The sequence below is a fragment of the Daucus carota genome, chromosome 8 (assembly GCF_001625215.2).
Source record: "Daucus carota subsp. sativus chromosome 8, DH1 v3.0, whole genome shotgun sequence".
Taxonomy (NCBI): domain Eukaryota; kingdom Viridiplantae; phylum Streptophyta; class Magnoliopsida; order Apiales; family Apiaceae; genus Daucus; species Daucus carota.
Window position 1 is genome coordinate 30,675,479 of NC_030388.2, and position 20,760 is coordinate 30,696,238.

At 32.1% G+C, this 20,760-nt stretch overlaps 1 protein-coding gene, 1 long non-coding RNA gene and 2 other non-coding genes across 6 annotated transcripts; 2 read left to right on the forward strand and 2 right to left on the reverse strand.

The window, feature by feature from the left end:
- Positions 1 to 466: 466 nt before the first annotated feature.
- LOC108198814 (uncharacterized) lies at positions 467 to 5,644 on the forward strand. 3 transcript variants are annotated; one of them, XR_001802190.2, is made up of 5 exons: positions 467 to 587; positions 2,376 to 2,530; positions 4,598 to 4,684; positions 4,981 to 5,240; positions 5,330 to 5,644. It is a non-coding gene; the product is annotated as an uncharacterized LOC108198814 (long non-coding RNA). The 3 variants fall into 3 exon arrangements; XR_010286205.1 differs by lacking the exon at positions 5,330 to 5,644 and having other exon boundaries at positions 4,981 to 5,328; XR_010286206.1 differs by lacking the exons at positions 4,598 to 4,684; positions 5,330 to 5,644 and having other exon boundaries at positions 4,981 to 5,328.
- TRNAM-CAU (transfer RNA methionine (anticodon CAU)) lies at positions 3,031 to 3,102 on the reverse strand. The gene has a single exon. It is a non-coding gene; the product is annotated as a tRNA-Met (tRNA).
- TRNAM-CAU (transfer RNA methionine (anticodon CAU)) lies at positions 3,887 to 3,958 on the reverse strand. The gene has a single exon. It is a non-coding gene; the product is annotated as a tRNA-Met (tRNA).
- Positions 5,645 to 7,269: 1,625 nt separating the features above from the next.
- Positions 7,270 to 9,485, forward strand: LOC108197231 (uncharacterized). Its single transcript, XM_017364791.2, has 4 exons — positions 7,270 to 7,474; positions 8,241 to 8,449; positions 8,565 to 8,628; positions 8,804 to 9,485. The coding sequence occupies exons 2-4, from the start codon at positions 8,271 to 8,273 to the stop codon at positions 9,104 to 9,106; spliced, it is 546 nt and encodes a 181-aa protein (XP_017220280.1). The 5' UTR covers positions 7,270 to 7,474; positions 8,241 to 8,270; the 3' UTR covers positions 9,107 to 9,485.
- Positions 9,486 to 20,760: the final 11,275 nt, after the last annotated feature.

Sequence of the window (20,760 nt, forward strand, 5' to 3'; positions counted from 1 at the left end):
CATGATATTTTAGTTAAGTATTAATAAAAATGCGATTGTAAGCGGCATAAGATATTTAGTAATTCTGTTTCACATAAAGTAACTTATTTCGAAAAAATAAGCAAAAATGCCACTGATATAGGAGAATATTTTTCGTTTTTTGCAATGAGTCAGCCATCGGAGTACCGGACCTCCTACATAAATTGAAATTTAATTTAATAAATTTTAGAATGAGCAAGAATTCTTCTTCTTCTTTTTGTCAGGTTCTTCTCTCTTTTTTTTTCTTTTCTTTTTTTTAAAACTGAATGAGCAAGAATTCTAAACAGTGAAAAGATATTTTGACTACCAGTCTCCTTTTCAAAACATAACGGCCCAAAGGAACCGGGCCCAAGATTTGTTCAAACATCAAAACCTGAGAATTTGTAATTGGGCCAACGTTTTTACTCATTTTAAATGAACCTAACGGCCCAAAGTAACAGGGCCCAAAATTAAAATAAAAAATAAACCAAACATTACTTCTCATTCATTTTCTAAACCTTTATCGGAGCTTTCAGCCATGGCTTCTCTCTTCAACACACTCACTGCTCAACACTTCTGCTTCATTCAAGGTAATCCCTGTATCTATCGTATCTATACATTACTATATAAATGCAATGTAGTTATAACTCAGTTTAGTAGCTTAATGTCCTTTACGTTTTTAATTTTGTGCAAGTACTAATGCATTTTTAGTAACAAATAATGAGGGAAATGTGAGAAATCTCAAAGAAAGAGCAACCCATTTTGTGTCGCTGAATATTAACAGGGCCCATGAAAAGAGAATTTCAAATAATATTGTAGTTGTAAAAAAAATTATGTTTTTAGGAAGAAGAGTAGAGGGTTTTTAAGGGCAGGGGGGATAAGATTGTGTGATTGGAAGAGATTATGATTACAAAGTGGATACGGGATGAGAAGTCAGAAGTTGGGGTCTGGGTAGGTCAAATGCCTCTTTGTCGTCAGGTGCCCAAGTTGAGGGGCAATGCTGGAGGTAATTTCTAGGACAGTGTTTTATTTCGGGTGATCTGCGTTCTTGTAGATTTAAGTTTGGCTTTCTATGTGATTGTTGCTAGATGATTTGCGGTGTTGTACTAGTAAGTGTATCAGTGTAAGTTTATAATAATCTCTTATGATAATGTGTATTATTCTAGTTGGGTGCTAATATGATATTGAAGTATTGGTAATGCAAATGTACTAGGCTTTTTCTCGTGGCAAGTAACGAATTAGTGGTGTGATGATAGTTTCATTGTGATAGGAAATTGTAGTAGGCTTCAGAATTTTGGGGTTGGAATCTTATCTGGCAGTCATCGATATGTCATTCATAACATATATTTTAATTGTATTACATATTCTGTGAATGTGTTAATGTGCCTTGAGGATATCCAGGGTATGATTTACGCTCTGGTTGAATATCTGGTGTTAGATAGTTCTTACTTAATGTCACCATATCCCAGGAAATTCTTTGCTGACTGGATGACTTTCTGCATATTTAAGTTTTGTGAATCAGTTGAAATTGTTGGTTGCTAGGTATAACAGATCTTTTTAAATCGCTCATGTACTACCCAATTTCCAAAATTTTGATTCTTATATGAAAAAATAACAAGTATACTTAAATTAATGTTTATTCATTCTGAATTACTAATATTTTTGTTCGTGTTCAGTTTAGCTTTCTCAGTTAACGAGGCATAAAAAGATCTATACAACTTGCTTTGAATTTTCTTTGGGACATAATCTTAGGAAATAAAATATACAGATATACTTAAGTTATATGGCTTCTGATTTTTGACTTGAATACGAAATCAAATCACTTGTTTAAAGTACTGTTATTTTTTGCGAATCAAGTCCTTGTTAGAAATTCATTTCGGCCATTCTTTTTAAAATAAAGAAAAATTTGATCGGAGAGAGTTGAAAGCAAAGGTGCCTTGCTTTGTTTTCTTAAATCACTAAAACCACAGTTTATATGGAAGGTTTATTATTATTATTATTTTTATATAATTTGGAGGTGGTTTTTCCCTTTCCAGTGCGTGTCAGACTTGGTCATTATGATTCCTTTGTTATTTTTTCTGCAACATCCACTCTGCCACTGTCTATTTCCTCCTATACAATCGCTCGTGCATTATTTATTGCATATTTTAGCTTGTAAAGTTGTGGGTATTTTTTGAGAGAATTCCTCATTCATTAGTAATAATATAAGATGAGAGTTAATATTGCATATCTTCTTCTAGAATAATACATCTACTGTCTTTGTATTGTGTTTGACTTGTATCTAATATATAATCTAGGTAATTTCATATCAATTTATGCTATGCATGTGTCTGAATGATATCTAGCACCTATTTGAGTTCATTTCATATTAATTTAAGGTGCAATGCGGGTATACCAAAATGACTTCCAGTGAACTTGAAAGATATAGCCGCGGCAGGAGTCCAAGAGGGGGAGGAGGTATCACTGGAATCACTAGAAAATAAAGATCTAATCAACCCATCAGGGAGGCAGACAAAGGAGACTTCCTGTGAAGGTAATGATATGAACACATAGGAGAAAAGAGTTATTCTTCTAAGTTACATATTGACCCCACTTAGTAAAGCTTTTAAATATCGGCTTGAAGTAAATTCGTATTTCCAACTAACATCTAACTTTACTGGCAAGATTGATGTGTAGTTGTGTATTTGTTTCCTGCCCGAGCACAAAGAAGTATTTTTCAGGATTGTCTAATTTCAAGTGTGTTTGTTTGTGTAACAAGTCAGAAAGTAACTTAAAGTCAAAAAGACATCTTAAAGTCATAAGTTGTTAGAAGATACCTTTTTGAATAGCTTACTTTGTTCATTTGAATGAGTAGTGCGTCAATTTTTTATGGGTCTCGGTCATCATAGTGTTTTATTCATATGTTTATATGATTAATTATGTTCCACTTAGGCTTGCTTAATATATTTTGGTTTAACATCTATATTGATTGAACTCTTACTTTTGCCAACAAAAGAAAAAAAAAAAATTTCTTTAGGGAAGGCAAAAGTATATTATCAGAGCCAGGTTTCGATCCTGGGACCTGTGGGTTATGGGCCCACCACGCTTCCGCTGCGCCACTCTGATTTGTTGAAATGTTTTTGTTTTTATGTTATATGAATGTATAATAACATTACTGCTTTCCTTAAGAACACTTCTGGATACAGTTTTCTTTGTATAGCTTGTCGAATACAGATTTCTGCATCTACTTGTCGCATATATTATACTGAGGAATCTGATTAGTGTCGGATGCATACGCTTTGCGTAGAGCATCTCCAAGGGAGACACCCCTTACCTACATTTATCCCAGGTGTACATATTTTTAGGGGCTTAGCTCTAATAACCAAGCTCCAACGGGACTCCCTATCCCCTCTAATTTTTAGGGGAGAGAAACTCAAAACCCTTATTTAGGGAAGAGAAACTCAAATCCCTATAATGCCACCATAGCATTCATTTCCAACATATATCTTCTCCAATCCTTCCACTCTTTACCTATATTACTAAGTATTGAATAAATATTATTTTTTAAGTTATAGGGAACAATTATAGAAAAAACCAATGGAATAAAACAACTTTTTAATTACCTATATTTTAGGTAATCATTATTTTACTATATTTTAGGGAACCAGTATAGGATTTGCCCTTGGAGATGCTCTTATAGTTGTAGGTAGCATATTTGAGCATATTGATGCTTTGTGAACATATTGTAAGAAAAAAAATAGTAATCAGGCTCTTTTAAAAAGGTCTGCAGGATTATATAAGAAAATTGTTTAGACAAAAATCTTGAATAGAACTCCTAGTGCACAGAACAAGAATCGCAGAAATATTTTTTCTGTAATGAGGAGGAAAAATATAAATAAGAAAAATTTGTTATCAGAGCCAGGTTTCGATCCTGGGACCTGTGGGTTATGGGCCCACCACGCTTCCGCTGCGCCACTCTGATTTGTTGTTTGTTGTTTATGGTTGTTCTTATCTTGTACTACAAATGTACAATAACATCACTGTTTTCCTTGAGAACACTTTAGGATACTGTTTTCTGCTTGTGCTTGTCGTTTCAAATATGCTAAGGCATTCGAAAAGTTTCAATGCATACACCAATTGGTATTCCCTGTCCCTCTGTAGTGTTGTAGGTGCAGCTAGCATATTTCAACGTATTTATGAATACTGTGTGGAATTAAAGTACAATCTTTTTTCTTTATGAGTTTATGACCAGGAAAAATATGAGTATAGTTGATCTGTACAACAAAAAGTTAAATTTAACTCCGTGAAGCACCCTGTTCTCCTAAACATTCATGCCCTGGTGAAGTATCATCAGTATGTATCAGAGACCTATAAGATATAGCTTTCCTTAACTACCTATATTGTAGATTGAATAAATATATGGCACATGCTCTCAGTAAATTGTAAACGACTTGTGTTAGACATTTTTTTCTGTTATGATCGATAGGCGTTGCCAATCAATTAATTTTCAAGAGAAAGTAAGACAACGCAGTCATAACTCATAAGTAGTTGCACGCATATTGTTCTCAGATTTTTCTGTGCCTGCAATCACATGATCATAACTTTTCTTACAACCTGCCAGTTGGAACATCTGCTATATGATCATACTACTATCACTGTCTTCATGGATGCAGAATTCTGGAACTTGACCATAATTCAATATATAAAGGTATAAATGTTTGGTCATATTATATGTGAATCCTTTTATACCCTGCGAGAAAGTTCTACCACTTTATTAGATTATTCTTTTTCCATTAAATCATAGCTCAAATTGCTTAGCGTACATGTGTGCCCATGTGTTTTCTTGCTGTTATGTCTTCTTTTCCGCGTGGACAACAAAATTAATACTTGTATTCATTAGATCGTAAAGTTGAAATTGATTGCAATATTCACTGCTACATATGCATGCTCTTTTCGTGGGTGGGTATCTGCAACTACTTATATATAAATATCTCTTGGTATCAGATTCCAGGCGATGGGGACCTAAGCATAAAGCTGAACTTCAAGGCGCGTGCCTTTCCAGCTGCAGCCAAAATGCAATCAGAAGCTATTAGTCTTTCATTGACCACATTGCCTGGCCGAAAGAAGTGGGCAAAGCCATCAGTGTCTAATAACCATGATCGCACTGAAGAATACTTTGCAAAGAAACGTGCTTCACCTGAGTGGTTCGATCCTTCTTCAGTTTGATCTATGCCACTCATTGTTATGTCATTTTGGAGAACTATGTAAAGCACGAAATCTTTGACATATCAAGAACCTTGTTTTTTTCTTAGCCAGAATACAAGTATATATAATTGTGTGTTGGTTTTTTCAGAGGTTGCACTCAAGTGATACAATTATTCCTAATCATGGATGGCAGGGGTCCAGAGGATAAGGTATTTCAGCACAGGAATATGTGATAAGATAGCACTTGTCAAATTTCTGTGTGAATTTATATAAAGCATTGCAGGCATCCCATATTATATGGTCCACAAGGAGAAGCTTTTTAACAAATACTCTCGATTTTCGATTAACGTATTGTTTGTGTAATGAATTTATAAGTCAATTTCTTAACCTGAGAAGTTGAAAATTTCGATCGGATTTAGATCAAATTGACCAAATAAAGATTTGAACCGGATGTAATTTGAAACTAAGAATTAAAAGAACCGTGTCTAAGCATAATTATTTTTTATAAAATTTATATCGAATAAAAATTTAGAATCTAAATTTTAAGTTTACATAAGAATTATAAATGTCAAATTTAAGTATTATATTTCATATCTTAATATGTGTGTAGAAAATTTAAATATAAATTAAATTAAAATGTGACGAATGACTAAACAAGTATTATATCTAAGTTTTTGCTAAACACAAATGTTTTTAAAAATAAAGTATAAATCATATTTTATAAAAGTTTAAAATATGTATCGAAATAATAAAAAAAATTGTATAAAAATTAATGGCACGGCAGAAGTATTAATTATTGTTGCAGCAGTATGGAAGACTTTTCAAAAGAAATAAAGCTGTATATAAATATCATTATCCTACTGTTCAAATACCGGCTCCTAGTTGGGAGCGGGTGCGATTTTCATTTCGCAATGACGTTTCTTGTGGAAAGCACCATCAACGTGACATCCTAAATTTAACAAATTCGGCAGGAAATATTAAATTTTTAAATATTATAATATATGTTTACTAATTTTAAACAAGAATTGGTGCTTAGCTGACTTTGCAGTTCATGCACCCCACGCACACTCTTCACATAAATATTAAAATAAATATATGCATTACAACTTCAGCCGAAGAGGATTGGACTCGTAATGAGTTGAATCAAGTCAAATTTCAAAGTGGTTGTGTTTTTTTTTTTTTTTGAAACTTTAAGTAGTTGTTTAATTTATTTTTATTTTTTTTAAGTAGTTGTTTAATTTATTATTGATTGAGTTAAAAGAATTTATCTGAGTTAGGGTCCTTTGATGCTCAAATATGAGTATATTTAATATTTGCAATAAAATTTGATTATTACCACAAATAGGCAATAGCAATCAAACTTCAAAATCGGGTGTGTTTGTGATCTAGATTTAAGATCAATAAACTCAAAATCGTAATCAATCTGTTGCAGAATTGAATTTTGATTTATCCCAATCAAATCATTTATAAGTCTCCAAATTTCTCACGATGTCATTTTCAAAGTATTAAGTTTTGGTTGAACTTTTTTTATACGGTTTTTCTAGTGTGTGTCCATTGGCACATGTTAAGCGCGGAATTTTACAAGTTTGGGAGGTTTTAATTGACTCTCTTATCTTAATAATGGTGGATCCGACAATCACACCAATCAAAGCCTCTCAAACATATCAAATTCCGCGCTTAGCACTATACAAACCTTTTTTATAAGTAATATTATGTATCTCGAAATTTGATACGATACTGAATTATGAATTTTAGTCGGGTGATTTATATATATAAATTTTTTATTATTGATATAGATGGAACCAATCAAATATGTGAAAAATTAGAATAATTTTAGGATATAATTTAAATCTAATATACAGGAAATAAATCAATTCTAAATCGAAAATCACTACATTTATTAATTTCAGTGAATATTATTATAATCCAAATCCGATCGGTAATCTTATCCTTGATTTATTATATTTTGCTGATTACTCTTATTCGAACCAATCCGATCTTATAAATTTATCACCGTCTATATATTGTATGATAATACATTCCCACCTCTCGTCTACTTCTCTCTGCTTTCTCTTTCTCACGAATTTCGTGGAACCCCGTTTTACTATTAACTATTATCCAATATTAAATTATTCATTATTTTCCACATATAAATATTGGTTTGGTTGTATATATCAAAGCCCTCTTCGTGTTTCATTTTGCTTCTTCTGCTTTCCTGTTTCTCAACATCTCTGCAGGAGGAGCCCCCTACTTTGATCTCTCTCTCTCTCCCATCTCTCTCTATCTCTCTCAGGTTCATCTCTCTCCCATCTCTCTGTTATTAATTCTTCGTATGTTTTTATTTTCAAATTTGATTGTTAATTATGTTGGTGATGTTGTGTGATTTCTGTTGGATTTTCTGTTAATTAATTAGAATATGAAAATCTTGGAGACCCATTAAATTTGATTTTGATTTGATAAAATACGCAGAAATTTCAATTGATCAGTATGTTTTTTCACAGGTATTGTGTTTTTAGGCCAAAAATGAGCTCCAGAGAATTATATATTTTTTCCTTTTTTTATTGGCAAAAAATGATTAGGTTATGCTACTTTTTGTGTAAATTCATATGAAATTATTAATATTGGTTGAAGGAAATTATCATCTTTAATTCTGTGTGCATATAGACAGCAAGAGGATGTGATGTGTGTTAAACTGTTGATGTACAGAAGTAGTTAGTTCATATGATCCTGCAATATGCTGTTCTAATTTTATATTCCTGAGGAATTTTTTAATATGTATATAACATGGTGGTAACCAGTGATTAAATCCCAGCTTTGGATGCCGACAGAGGGTTTTAATTTTTAATGATCAAGTCGTAGCACTAGCCGGCATGTGGAGTTTTTTATATGTATAAACGCGGATACTTTGACCGAATCACTGATAAAGAATTCTGTGTGCTGGCTAAAAGATCTAATGCAATAAAACAGGATGAAATAAAATAAGATTTTGTTGTCGTGTAATATATAAGTTTGTCTTGAAGCATTTGGCTGATATTCTCGTGTTGATTAAATTTGAACAGGTTTTGTTTGAATTTGGTAGCGGCAAGATAATGAATAACTGTGCGATCCAAAACGCTAGCACAACCTGGGAAGAAATGAGGAGCTCTGTAGCTGTTGCTGTATCTGTATCTGATAAGAGGGACACGGTTGTTTGTCCTAAACCACGGCGTGTTGGGCTTATTAACAGCTTCGTAGATGAGCCACTTAGGCCTGTGAGATGGCCGATGAGGTGATTATTTTCATTATTCTCCTCCTTTTACGTGTTAATTGTTTTGCTTTCAAACTTAAGATCTTTTAACTTGAAGCATCTCTAAATTTTGTTGTGGTTTATATTGTATTGACAGCCATCAATCAGACTTTTGCGAGTCAAAAGCGGGAAATGAGCTATTGGACATCATCTTGTCAAAGGTATGCCTACTTGACCCTTTTTCAACGATACACGTCATAGTTTAGTCTGTGTTACCGTTGGACTTGGGTATTGATTGAATATTTATGTTCAAAATGAGTCTTTTTTGGAAAGTGTTTATGTGAAATTAAGTTCTTTATTTCTTTTATTAATCTTATTTCATGTCAAAAATTTCAGGGTGGTTATACAGTGGAACAATCGTCCACTCAGGCTTCCTCTCCACCCTCTTTTTTTTGTGGGTCGCCGCCAAGCAGGGTCTCTAACCCACTAATTCAAGATGCTCGATTCGGGGATGAGGTCAACCAAGTATCACCTTGGGCAGTCCCTATTCAGCCTGGCATGCCAGCATCCCCCTCAGCATCTTCAAGGAAAGGAGCATGTGGTCGGGCAAATTTTGGTAACAAACCAGTTGTTAGAATTGAGGGCTTTGATTGTCTTGACAGGAATAGTCGCCACTGCAGCATTCCTACAATGGCTTAAAACCTTGAGTGAATACGTTAGAGAACACACAAAATCTGAAGAATAGAAGAACATTCAAAAAATGGATCGCAGCAGAGTAAATTAAACTTTTTCAGAAGAGAGAGTGACATCCTTTTGCCGATGTATATATATGTCTATAAAGAAAAGAATCGAGTCTGTAACTATTGTCTCAGTAACATCTGTAAGTAGTCATTAACCAGAATAATTGAGGGCTCACTAGTAGTCTTTTCTGATGTAAATTACAAGAATGGAGGGAGTTTTCAGAGTCGCATTTTGGGTTCTAAGAATCTTAGTGGGAGGCATATGAAGAGTATTCTGTTAGAAAAATCCGTTCACTGTGTAAATATATAAATATATTTAAATGTCCTCAAGTTTTCTATGTTCCATTGACCATCATTGAATTTTTCTTTTGCTTTTGCTTGTTTGCAATGCTGATTGGAATAATTCTGTATTGTTACATATCTACAATTGCGGTGCTAATTCGTTCTCGATGGTTCAAAGTGCTGGTACTGTGTTTTTTTTACCAGATTCCCGGATACAGCCTACAGGAGATCATTTTTCAATTTTTATGTTTGTAATATGGATTCTAGATTCTTTTCTTCCACTCTTGTTTAAGCATAATGTGCTGTGGTAGTTGCTTTATAGCCGGGAATGAGAATGGGAACCGGGAATCGGAATTAAGTAGTCATTCGGAATGGTTCTTACGTTTAGGCATCTGTAGTTGAGGTTTTTTTTTTTTTTTTTGATATTTCATCTGTAGTTGAGTTTGATATATCCTCTGCCCAGTATAAATTGATTCATTATATTTACAAAACTTTAATTCTCGTTCTATATAATCTTCCGCAGTAGTTCTGGTTAATTACTCTTGTCACTGATTGGGACACAGTATGATTCCGGGTTCGAATCCCGGCTGCGGTAAACCATTTCTTATAAACCTTTTTAACATAAAACTACCAAAAGGCCTTGTACAGACTGAAGTGATCCTGAATGTTGCAGAATGCTGCAGCGTGCCATTTCATAGGCTGATTTTTTGATCATTTTTATCCGTGTTGAAAATAAAAGTTCATAAAATAGTTAAAATTTGTTCTGATCTATGCTGCGCGTACTCAGATAAAAGTGTATAAGATACGTGTCTCAGTGTCGGACTCGACAATATTTTAAAATTTTTACATGTTTTTGGTCTAAAATAAGTGTTGAGATGTCTTATCGATGTCATACCGTCGAGTGTCCGACATGGGTACTAAAAGAAAAATAAGAATATAGTACAGTAACATGGATTCTCACAAACACGAAAGATTATAAAATCACCAACAAAAGTATATATCACTAACACGAAACAGTCATTAACTATTTTTGTTACGTTTTGAATTAAGGCGAGTTCATGCTGGAATATTGACCTCATACTCAAAGATGTTTTATCATATCTACCTAGTTGTTATAAAATCTATCAACATTTATGAGAAATATATATTGCAGCTTCCATACAGCGACTTCAGGAGGAATACAGAGAGTCAGAGAGTGACGTTACTTTCATAGTCTTCGAAATTTTCCTCACAGACGGTCCATACACCCCATTAGGATTCTTCTAAGCCGTAAGAAGTAATATTAATAATTCGATTTTTTTATAGTGTTCTTGTGAACATATATTAAACACTAAATTTAAATAATAATTTTTTTTAATTAACTCCTGTTGTTAAACAGTAACAAACCCTCCTCTATATACATGTATAGCAATTACTCTAATCAAAATGATATAAATACATATAATTTGGTTATGATACATGTTCATAGACACAAACTAGATAAATTGTTAATACTTTCATCGGGCAAAAGGGAAGCCGAATGTGCTGTAAATAAGAACACGATAATAATGTATCCTCGCATATATGCATTAGATTATTCTCAGTTAAAATATCAGTATTTAAATTAGACACACGTCCGAGAATAGTCAAATATAAATAACACATCCAGTGAAAAAATATTCGACCAAAAAATTTAAGAATGAACAATTTTGTTGTGTATATATATCAAAAATTTAAAATCAAAATCATAAAACAAAAAGATCACTAAATAATATATTATAAAATTTATATGTTGGAAATCTAAATCCAAATTCTATATTTGTATTTAAATACAAATGGTGCAAACGCAAACATTCGCACACTGCACAAATGCACCTACGTTTAGTCCTCCCAAGTCCCAACTGTTTTGCTACATGGACGTACGAAATTTGGGCTACAAATTAGAGGTTATAGCCTACAGGGCCCATGGATGTTTTGTAAAAGTCCGATTTTATATGGTTAGAAAACTAGTAGTTTCTAGGCCCATATTTAATATTATTATATATTTAAGCTAGGAGAAAGGATTTTTTTTTCTACTACAATGTTCATCAAATGGTATTGTTCATTAAAAACTGTTGTATATCAAATTTTACAGAAAAATATATTAAAATTGTTGAATTTATTTGCATGTCGTATTTGTACTTTTAAATGATGATAGAATTCATAATAAGATTTAAAAGAGTTCCTCTATTATTTATATCACGAGTTACATATATATAGACTCACACTTTTTAAATTAACTTATCATAAAATTAATCCATGAGGGTCTGTTTGATGTTTGACAGTGATGTTAAAATTGTAGGTTAGAAAATATTGTTGTAGAAAATAGATAATTCTTTAATGATTTTTTTTATATTTGTATATTTTGAGTTAAATATAAATAATATATTGTAAGATTTAATAATGGAATTTAGAACAGTTTAAAATGAAAACAATTTTTAAGTTAAAAGTTATTATTTGAAAGAGTTGTTTTTAGATTTATCAAACAGTTTTACATCTGTTTGGGAAAAAACCGAGCATCAGTAATTTAGGCGTGGCAATTTGACACGTAACACGCTAACACGAAACGAAACGACACGAAAAAAATGGATACTGGTTTTGATTTTCGATACACGAAACACGAAAGTACACGAACACGAAATTACACGATAGATTTCGTGTTGGATATGGGTTTTCATTTGGGATACACGAAATACACGAAAGTACACGAAATATCTGTAGATTATATGTATTATATATATGTAATGATATATTAAATATATAATTGAGTATAAAGTATATATTTATATGTATGTGTAGATATATATTGTAGATACATTAACAAATTTATAAAGAATTGTATACAAGTATAATATATATCATTCACATTTAATAAATTTATAAAGGAAAATATATATTAAATCCATTTTTTGATTAAAAAATATATTAATATTTTTATATATAATATACACGAAAAGTACACGAAATATACACGAAACGATTCGAAACGGATACGGCTTTCAAATTAGGTACACGAAATTAATAACGTGCGGATACGGGTTTCACCTTCGAGTACACGAAACACGAAAATACACGAAACGAAAGTATACGAAACGAAACGATTGCCACCCCTAATCAGTATAAGAAACAAATTTAGGCAAAAAAATTGAGAATTTATAAGGATATTTAAAATTTATACTATAATCATAAACAAAAAACTGAAAAATAGGAGACTCATACAAAAAGGCTGCTACAAAAATCATAAATACCACCAGCCCAAGCAGAAAAGGTTGCAGAGGTAAAGACGCTCGTCAGGAATTATCTCTGGCACAGAAAAAACAATAAAGATAAGAGAGAAACGGCAGAATAAATGTAAAAAATGTCTGAGATTTTAACCTAAAAAACTGAAATGGTAGAAAAGACAGCAAGAGAAGAACAAAATGCATTCAAGTACAATTGAAAGAAAGGGTTTCACCTTTATTGCGTTTTGTATATATGTATCAGAAAAAGAAGATCGTGCTCAGACCGAATCAAATATTAGCCTTTTGATGTTTGGGTTTTTCTCCGTAACAGGAGATTGTTACGGAGGTCTTATCCAACACACAACTTAGATTTGTATTTTAAGGGTAAGGTTGAAAGGTTTTTTTTTACCGATCCGCGGAATGGTAGAGCTCCGATCCGCGAAAAATTATAACTGATCGGTAAAAAAAAAATGCTTCAATCTGGACCCTTCAAATAGAAATCCGACGATCTTTGTCTGGGACCAGAACCCTTGATGTTTTAGCTTTATCGATCTATTTCGGGAACACAGACCTAGAACAAATCCCCACCCATTTTTAGCCTTTTCGAAACAACGCCACCAGACATAAAAATAAAATAGCATGAATGTGTATTGTCACATGATGTTATGAAAAGCTGGATCGAAGAAATTTGCATTATTGCTTTACGTAGTGTTGTCACGTGAAATTTTTCGTTGTTTGCCTACGTCCAAACTCCAAACGCAGTGCATCTATGGGAAATATATGTAAAATTAAAATTAGATGCCAAATTTGGTATGGAATGATATAATAATTGAGATAGAAAAAATTATTGATGCTAAATCAGAGCACAATTAAATAAAATGTGATTGTATAATTGATAAGTGTCTATTCTTTATGTTAGAGCATTTTTAATGGGGTTGACTATGAATTAGACCTTTTGAAAATTATGGGTCCGTGTGTGTAATCTTAAAAAAAAAGGTGCATTTTACTTAAAATAAAAAAATGGACTAGAATGAGAAGTAAATTAAGACTTATAAATGGTTAAACTGTTTTGGAAAGAAGCGGAAGTCATCAAACAAAAGCTGGCATCTTCAGCTTTTTATAAGTGTTTTTGTCTTTTTACACAAACACGTCAAGAAAAGTAGAAAACCAGTTTTTTATTAGTAAAAGCCGAAAGTGGCTCTTCCCAAACATACCCTATGTAAAATTTGTTGGTTTTGACTATATTGATTGGCTATGTTTTAAAAAGAATATGTTATTAATATTTTAGACTGTTAAAATAAAATATATATTCAATATAATTATAAATGATGTGTAATCTTACTACGAATTTCTTACAAGTTTGTAGAGGTTTGACAAATATAATCATCCATCGAAAGTTGGATAAAATTATGAATAACAGATGAATATTGATTGGAATGTAAATTTTTCGTGAGACTGATTATATTTTCTATTTTTAATATGTCAACTTTTTAGTTAAGAGTTTTCTACGGCCACAAGATGCACATAGGCTACTTGAAATATAGTAGCATGCACCTGGTCATCCGCAAATACATGAGACTATTTGTACTTCTGAATAAACAAATGAAACTTGGGACTAATTGTACACGTACTAATAATAATAAAGAAATGTAAATTTGTAGGAAATTATAAAGCAAGTGTACTAAAGAAAATATAAATGAGCAGTCAACAAAAAGTAAAATCCTTAACACCGTAGCGGGATTCCCGGTCACCGCCTTTCTTCTCCCCGTCTCACGTTTCTTTTCAAATCTTTGTCTTAGGTAGTACTAATTGAATCGGCCATTAGTATCATCAGAAATCCGGTTGCTAACAAAATATTCGACAATGTCAAGTACCGTTGTTGTCTCTTAATAATGAGCGATCCTCTTTTAAATCGAGACGTATATGAATAATGATGTATGGAAAACACGTTTTAACATGAAAATAATCAAAATATAGAAAGAATTAATATTTTGTTGTATAATAATATAATAATAATAATAACAGCTGTAAAATAATGCACAACAATTGTTCTCATTATGTTTTATAAATAGATTATTCCCATTTGATGATCTTATATATTATTCTTACTTAAATCACGGTTTATATTAATAAATTAGAAAATGAAATATTTCTACATATTTAGGGTTGGTATTTTTTATCAGTTTGATTTCCCATCATTTTTCCTCTATCGGTCTGCTTATTTTTTGATTCCCATCATTTTTCCTCTATCGGTCTGCTTATTTTTGTAATCTCGGTCTGGCATGGAGCTTGGTGGAGGCACAAGGAATTAAAAGCTCCAGCTGTAGATTTTAAGAGGGGTGTATTGGATTGGGATTTTAAAGCATTTTTTTGCATTCATGAAATCCGAGGGTATTCGATTGGAATTGTTTGAAATCCATTAAAATCTTGAGGTATTCAATTGGGATTTCAAACTATGCTACAAAATCCGGTAGTATTCAATTGGAATTTTAAATTATGCTTTAAAATCCGATGATATTCAATTGAGATTGTTTAAAATCCATTAAAATATGATGGTATTCAAATGCTGATGGATTTTTTTGCATTTCATAAAATGATGGATTTTTTTGCATTTCATAAAATGATGGATTTTGTGGCATTCTTCAGTGTATTTTAAGTTTTTTGAAATCCCATCAAAATCAATGGGATTTTGAAGTATTGTGCTTAAATCCTATCAACTTTGCGACATTTTATCAAAAATCCGCACAAAATCAAAATCAGACACAATCCATTAAAATCCATAGACTAAAAACAATCCATTAAAATCCCAATCGAATACACCCCTCTAAGTGTGAGAATGTACAAGTACGTGCCGGTGGGGGATATAAATTCGATTCTATATATATATGGCTGATTTATAGAGTAACCAAATTATTATAGCGCGTTTTTGTTAGGCAACTAACAGGCGAGGCGTGGAACCATTGAAGTGATGTGAAAGAGATAACGAGCTGTAAATTGAAAGAGATGTCTCCATTGTCATGCTCATGCATGTCTACCATGCATCTACTGAGTTTAGATAATAAATTTTTATTCAGAAAAAAAAATTCAAAATAATTTATCGAACTATATTTCACGAGAACATTAGAATGTGTGTCGAGTCCCGTCCACCAATGTAAAGAATTGAGGGAGACGAAGTGAGTATAATTCAGAGCTTAATTGATTAATGGAGTCTCTGCAGAAATCCGTGGCATGAGAATATAATTTCCAGCGACAACTATAAAATATTTTGCGATCGTGTAGAAATTTTGAAGGAAAAATTATTAACTAATTATTGAAATTAATCGATCGTTAATCAAAATATCCAATTATTTATTGGCACAACAAAAACGATAATGGTAATGATCACTCGATTGAACTCTTGGCTCTGACATCTTTATAGCTCGTTAGATTATAAATTTTTATTAATAATTTTATTAATACTGATGACTCATATATATATAAAAATTCTGCTAATCAAATTATTTTATCTCAATTATTTTATCTGGCCGAAAAGCAGAAAGACCTGTTGTTTGTTTAATAGGCCTGAATCCTGATACTCCCTCCGTCCCAGTGAATTGTATACAGTTTCCTTTTTGGGACGTCCCATCAATTGTATACATTCCAAAATGAGTAAACTTTTATAATATAAAATATCATTACACCAACTACTTTCCTCCACTATCTCTATTCTATAATAATATAAACACTATTACACCCACTACTTTCCTCCACTATCTCAAATCAATTATTAAATATTAATGGGTCCCACTACTCTACCCACTTTTCATCTAACTTTACTCATTTCTTACGCAATTTATTGGTCTCCGTGTCCCAGCCATTTGTATACAAATGACTGGGACGGAGGGAGTAGTAACCTAGTCAACACAGTTACTGAGAATAATTGGCACTGTTAGTTGGTCCCTGTTTGTATGTTTTCATCACGTGTAGGCCCATTTTCCTCTGTATGACATGACTACTAATCTTCCCTTCTCTCTCTAGTACCCCCTGGCTCAAGTACTCCAACTTCAACTTCATTTGACACTCCACTTCAATATATCTTGGCTCTCTTGAATTTTTTTCTATCATCCAGGTTAGCTTCTTCTGGTTCCGCCATAAGTAGAGATGTCTTTTTGCGGCCAAAAGAGATCATGTTCATTTATCTACTCTTCTTCTCTAATTCTCTTTCTAGTCGTCACATTTCTTCATATTCGGCCTCATGCTCAAGTCGAGGCTTCACGGATGCTACAAGCACTAAAAGAACCTTATGATCATGTAAAGATTCAAGGCATGACAAAGATTAGCATTGAAGCGAACCATTTTCGAGAATTTTTCAAGGGAAGAGGTGCTCCAGATGTTGACAAAGACAAGGGTTTTGAAGATAATAAACGAAGAGTGCCTAGCTGCCCAGATGCACTTCACAACAAGTAGACTATTCTTTACTGTAATTTTCTTTTTAGTTTAAATTTTGTATCCAAAATACCCACGTTTTTCTCCTCATATTTGTAATAGTTTTCATTGGACTGTGGATCCAAGGGACCAAACCGTGGGTATTTTGGTAAGTGATGTATTATTTAGTATACACTATCTTTTGCAGTATCAAAAACATAAGTTTCAGATGTATATAATATTATCTGCAAAATTTTAATGAAATATCCCGAATTCTGGTCGAATTAATGTTTAGGTATAATCTCCTACAACTCTCTGATATTCTTATATTTAATTATGAATGGCAAGACAAAATTATTTTTCCAAAAAATCTAACACTTCAAGATTTTAGAAAAAATTGATCACTTGACACGAAATATTATATGTCGTCGTTTGATTTTACTAAGTAGAACATGTTGTCATACAGTGGCAGCTAGTATTAAATTTCACGATGCAAGTTGATATTAAAAGTTTAATTTATTATTGCAATATTTATCATTATTTGTGTTTTAATTTTTACTATCTAAATGATGAAGTTGAGAGCTCGTTCTGTTAAAGAGAGTGTCATGATGATCTAATCTTAACTGCATCTATGAATACAAAAGAAACAACAAATTTGTTTCACTTTTAAAGCATTATTTACTCTGTCACTTCAGTGTCGTGGAAGCTTGTAAACTTAATTGAATTTGGGTAGTTATCATTTTTACCTGCACTGCCCTTTTGGCGAAATTTACATTTCAGGTATCTGATTGCTAGAAGGTTGATTATCTCTATTTCGAGTAGGGTCAAGGTGATCTTAGCTGTATTGTAAAATGTCATCTCAAAGTATGTGAGGACCGGAGGCAATTACGTACATAGTGTATAGTATACACTATACATACATGTTTGAGTTATATATGGGGTCCGATATTTGTTATATACGTATGTTAGTAACATATTTTTATCGGAAAGAGAGTAAAGGACAGCCTAATCCTGATTTTTGATAATATTGAAATGTGTTATAGTATTATTTTTTCTAATAGATGTTATTATCATTCATATATTTTGGATTAGCTGTCTTGTATATCATCCAATAATAGGTAAGTTCTTGTCGTTTTAAGATATAAACACGTAAAATTTATAAAATATTGTGATGTGCCGACTGAGTGCTAACAAAATTCTGATTGGTTATCAATAAATTATCGGATGAAATAGTAGTACTTAAGAGCATCTCCAACCATCTAAAAGCCTTGGCTAAAAGGTGAGTTGGCATACTTAAAATAAAAAAATTTAGCCAACAGTTCCAAGAACTCAACTCCAACCATGATCAGCTGTTGTCTATAAATTTAGCCAACCTCCTATGGATGGCTAAATTTGTCGAACCTCTACAGGTCTGTAAGAAAATCTGTAGGAAGATTGTACATCATTTATTACCATATTGAACTGATATATTCTATTTTAACAATTTAAAATATTAATAACATACTATTTTTAAATTATAGCCAACCAATATAGCCAGTACCATTGAAGCAAAATGTCTTACGGGTTCAGCAAATTTTACATAATATCTTACAGGTCCAATTTAGCCAACGATTATAGCCAACATCGTTGGGGATGCTCTAAGATACCATTATTCAAATTCTTTTTCCTTGTGTGTCTAGTGTGTTACAATTGAATTCTTTGATGGCTTGCGAGTTGCGAGTTGCCACATTATATTAAGGTACCTATAGTTACTCCTTCTGTTTTAAATGTATGACGTTTTAACTTTTTGCACGTAGTTTAAAATCCTTTGATTATGTACTTATATTTATTATTTTTAAAAATTTATTTTTTTAAATAAAAGTATATAGTCAAAATTTTAAAGTATAATTTTTTTTAAAAGAAATGATGATTCTAGATGCTTGATCAAAACACTTTGAAATGTGCGTAAAAAATCAAAGTGTCATACATTTTGAAACGGAGAGAGGACTTCACATGTGTACGAAACATAAAAAAGAGGAATACGTAAGCAGGCCAACAAAGGCTGATTTTAAACTGTACGTTTCTAGAAGGACAGATGTGAAAGTTGTGAATCTTTGGGAAAGTTCATGAAACTGTCCAAGCGATCCGGTGGATTGTGCATTGAGGCGGCCCATTCAAGAAGAGCTGATCTTCGATCTTTTTCTGGTCCAATCTTTATGCATATATACACTGTCCTTATAGTATTAGATTGTGTATGCGTCGAATCTCTTCTGAACTCGACTCAAAGATACGAAACTATATAATTTTACAGGTAGGTTGGCAAAGAAGTATGTCTTTGCTGCTAGCAGATGATTTATTGAGATTGTTAGATATAGTAGTTGAACCCGAAAATTTAAGGTGTATGAAATTAAAAAGAGGAAAAAATTTATATCAGATATATAATTTTAGAAAATTAGAAATAACTTTTTTCTTCGATCGAATATGTTAGAATACCATATAATGCTCATAACTCCTTCTCCTAATGACTAATATACTATCAAAATATTGACATGAAAAGCCGGAGTAAAGGAATGCCAAAATACAATATCATCACTCCCGATTAGTCACCTCCTAGCATGGTTTTAGAACACCCTAATTTATTGTCTTTAATACATGATCGGAGATGGAAAAAAAAACACGTTCGAGGAGACTAAAAAAAGAAATAAAAAAATAAAAGACCCTAATTTATTATTCTCAATACATGATCGCAGATCGGAAGGAAAAATAACTAAAAACAAAATCTATTGTCTTTAATACATGATCGGAGATGGAAGAAAAAACATGTTCGAGGAGACTAAAGAAAGAAATAGAAGAATAAAAAACTCTAATTTATTATTCTCAATACATGATCGCAGACCGGAAGGAAAAATAGCTAAAAACGAAAATGAAAGAACAAAAGGCCATTTCTTATAGCTAAATCAAACAAGTACTGCATTGCAAAATTTTAAAAATAATCATATAGCAGGAGTAGTTATATTTTTAAGCCAAATATACATGCATAGGGATTATTTACACTACTGGTATACAACTCATGCCTTGGACCTTCTTTATACATATAAAATAATAGAACAGAGAGCACCGAAACCATTAAACCAATGTTAGAACTAATTTATATAGAGAGCGAGAGGAGTACATCATGTGTGGCAAAATAAGATTAAAGAAAGGCGAATGAGGAAATACTGGTAGCTTTGAGAAGTTGTTTTGTTCGGTAGCAGTTTGGAATTGGAATCAATTCAACTCTCTCTTGACAAATCTACATTTATCTCACTCCCTTACTTGACTAAGACTTGTAGTTTTCTCAGCTTCTCTAAATTCGTTAGTCTTCGAGGTTTTGGTGCTTATCAATGAATCTATGGTGAATAATAGTTAACACGACAAAATCGTATGTTTGTAAAAATGGTGATTAGTCGATGAAAGACTTGATTCAAGATTAATATGAGGATTAATCGTGGGATTAATCAAATTAAAAAATTAATATAATAAGGATGGATTGGATTAATAAGAGATTAATTGAAAATTCAGAAATTTAATGAATTCGACATAAAATGATGATTAATTGGTTATTAATCAGTTGTTTTTTTTTTTTAAATCTAAAAGTCTTATAAACTGTATTTTATAAGAGTATCAACAATCAACATGCATGCAAACAGTGAACGTTAACAACCCAACG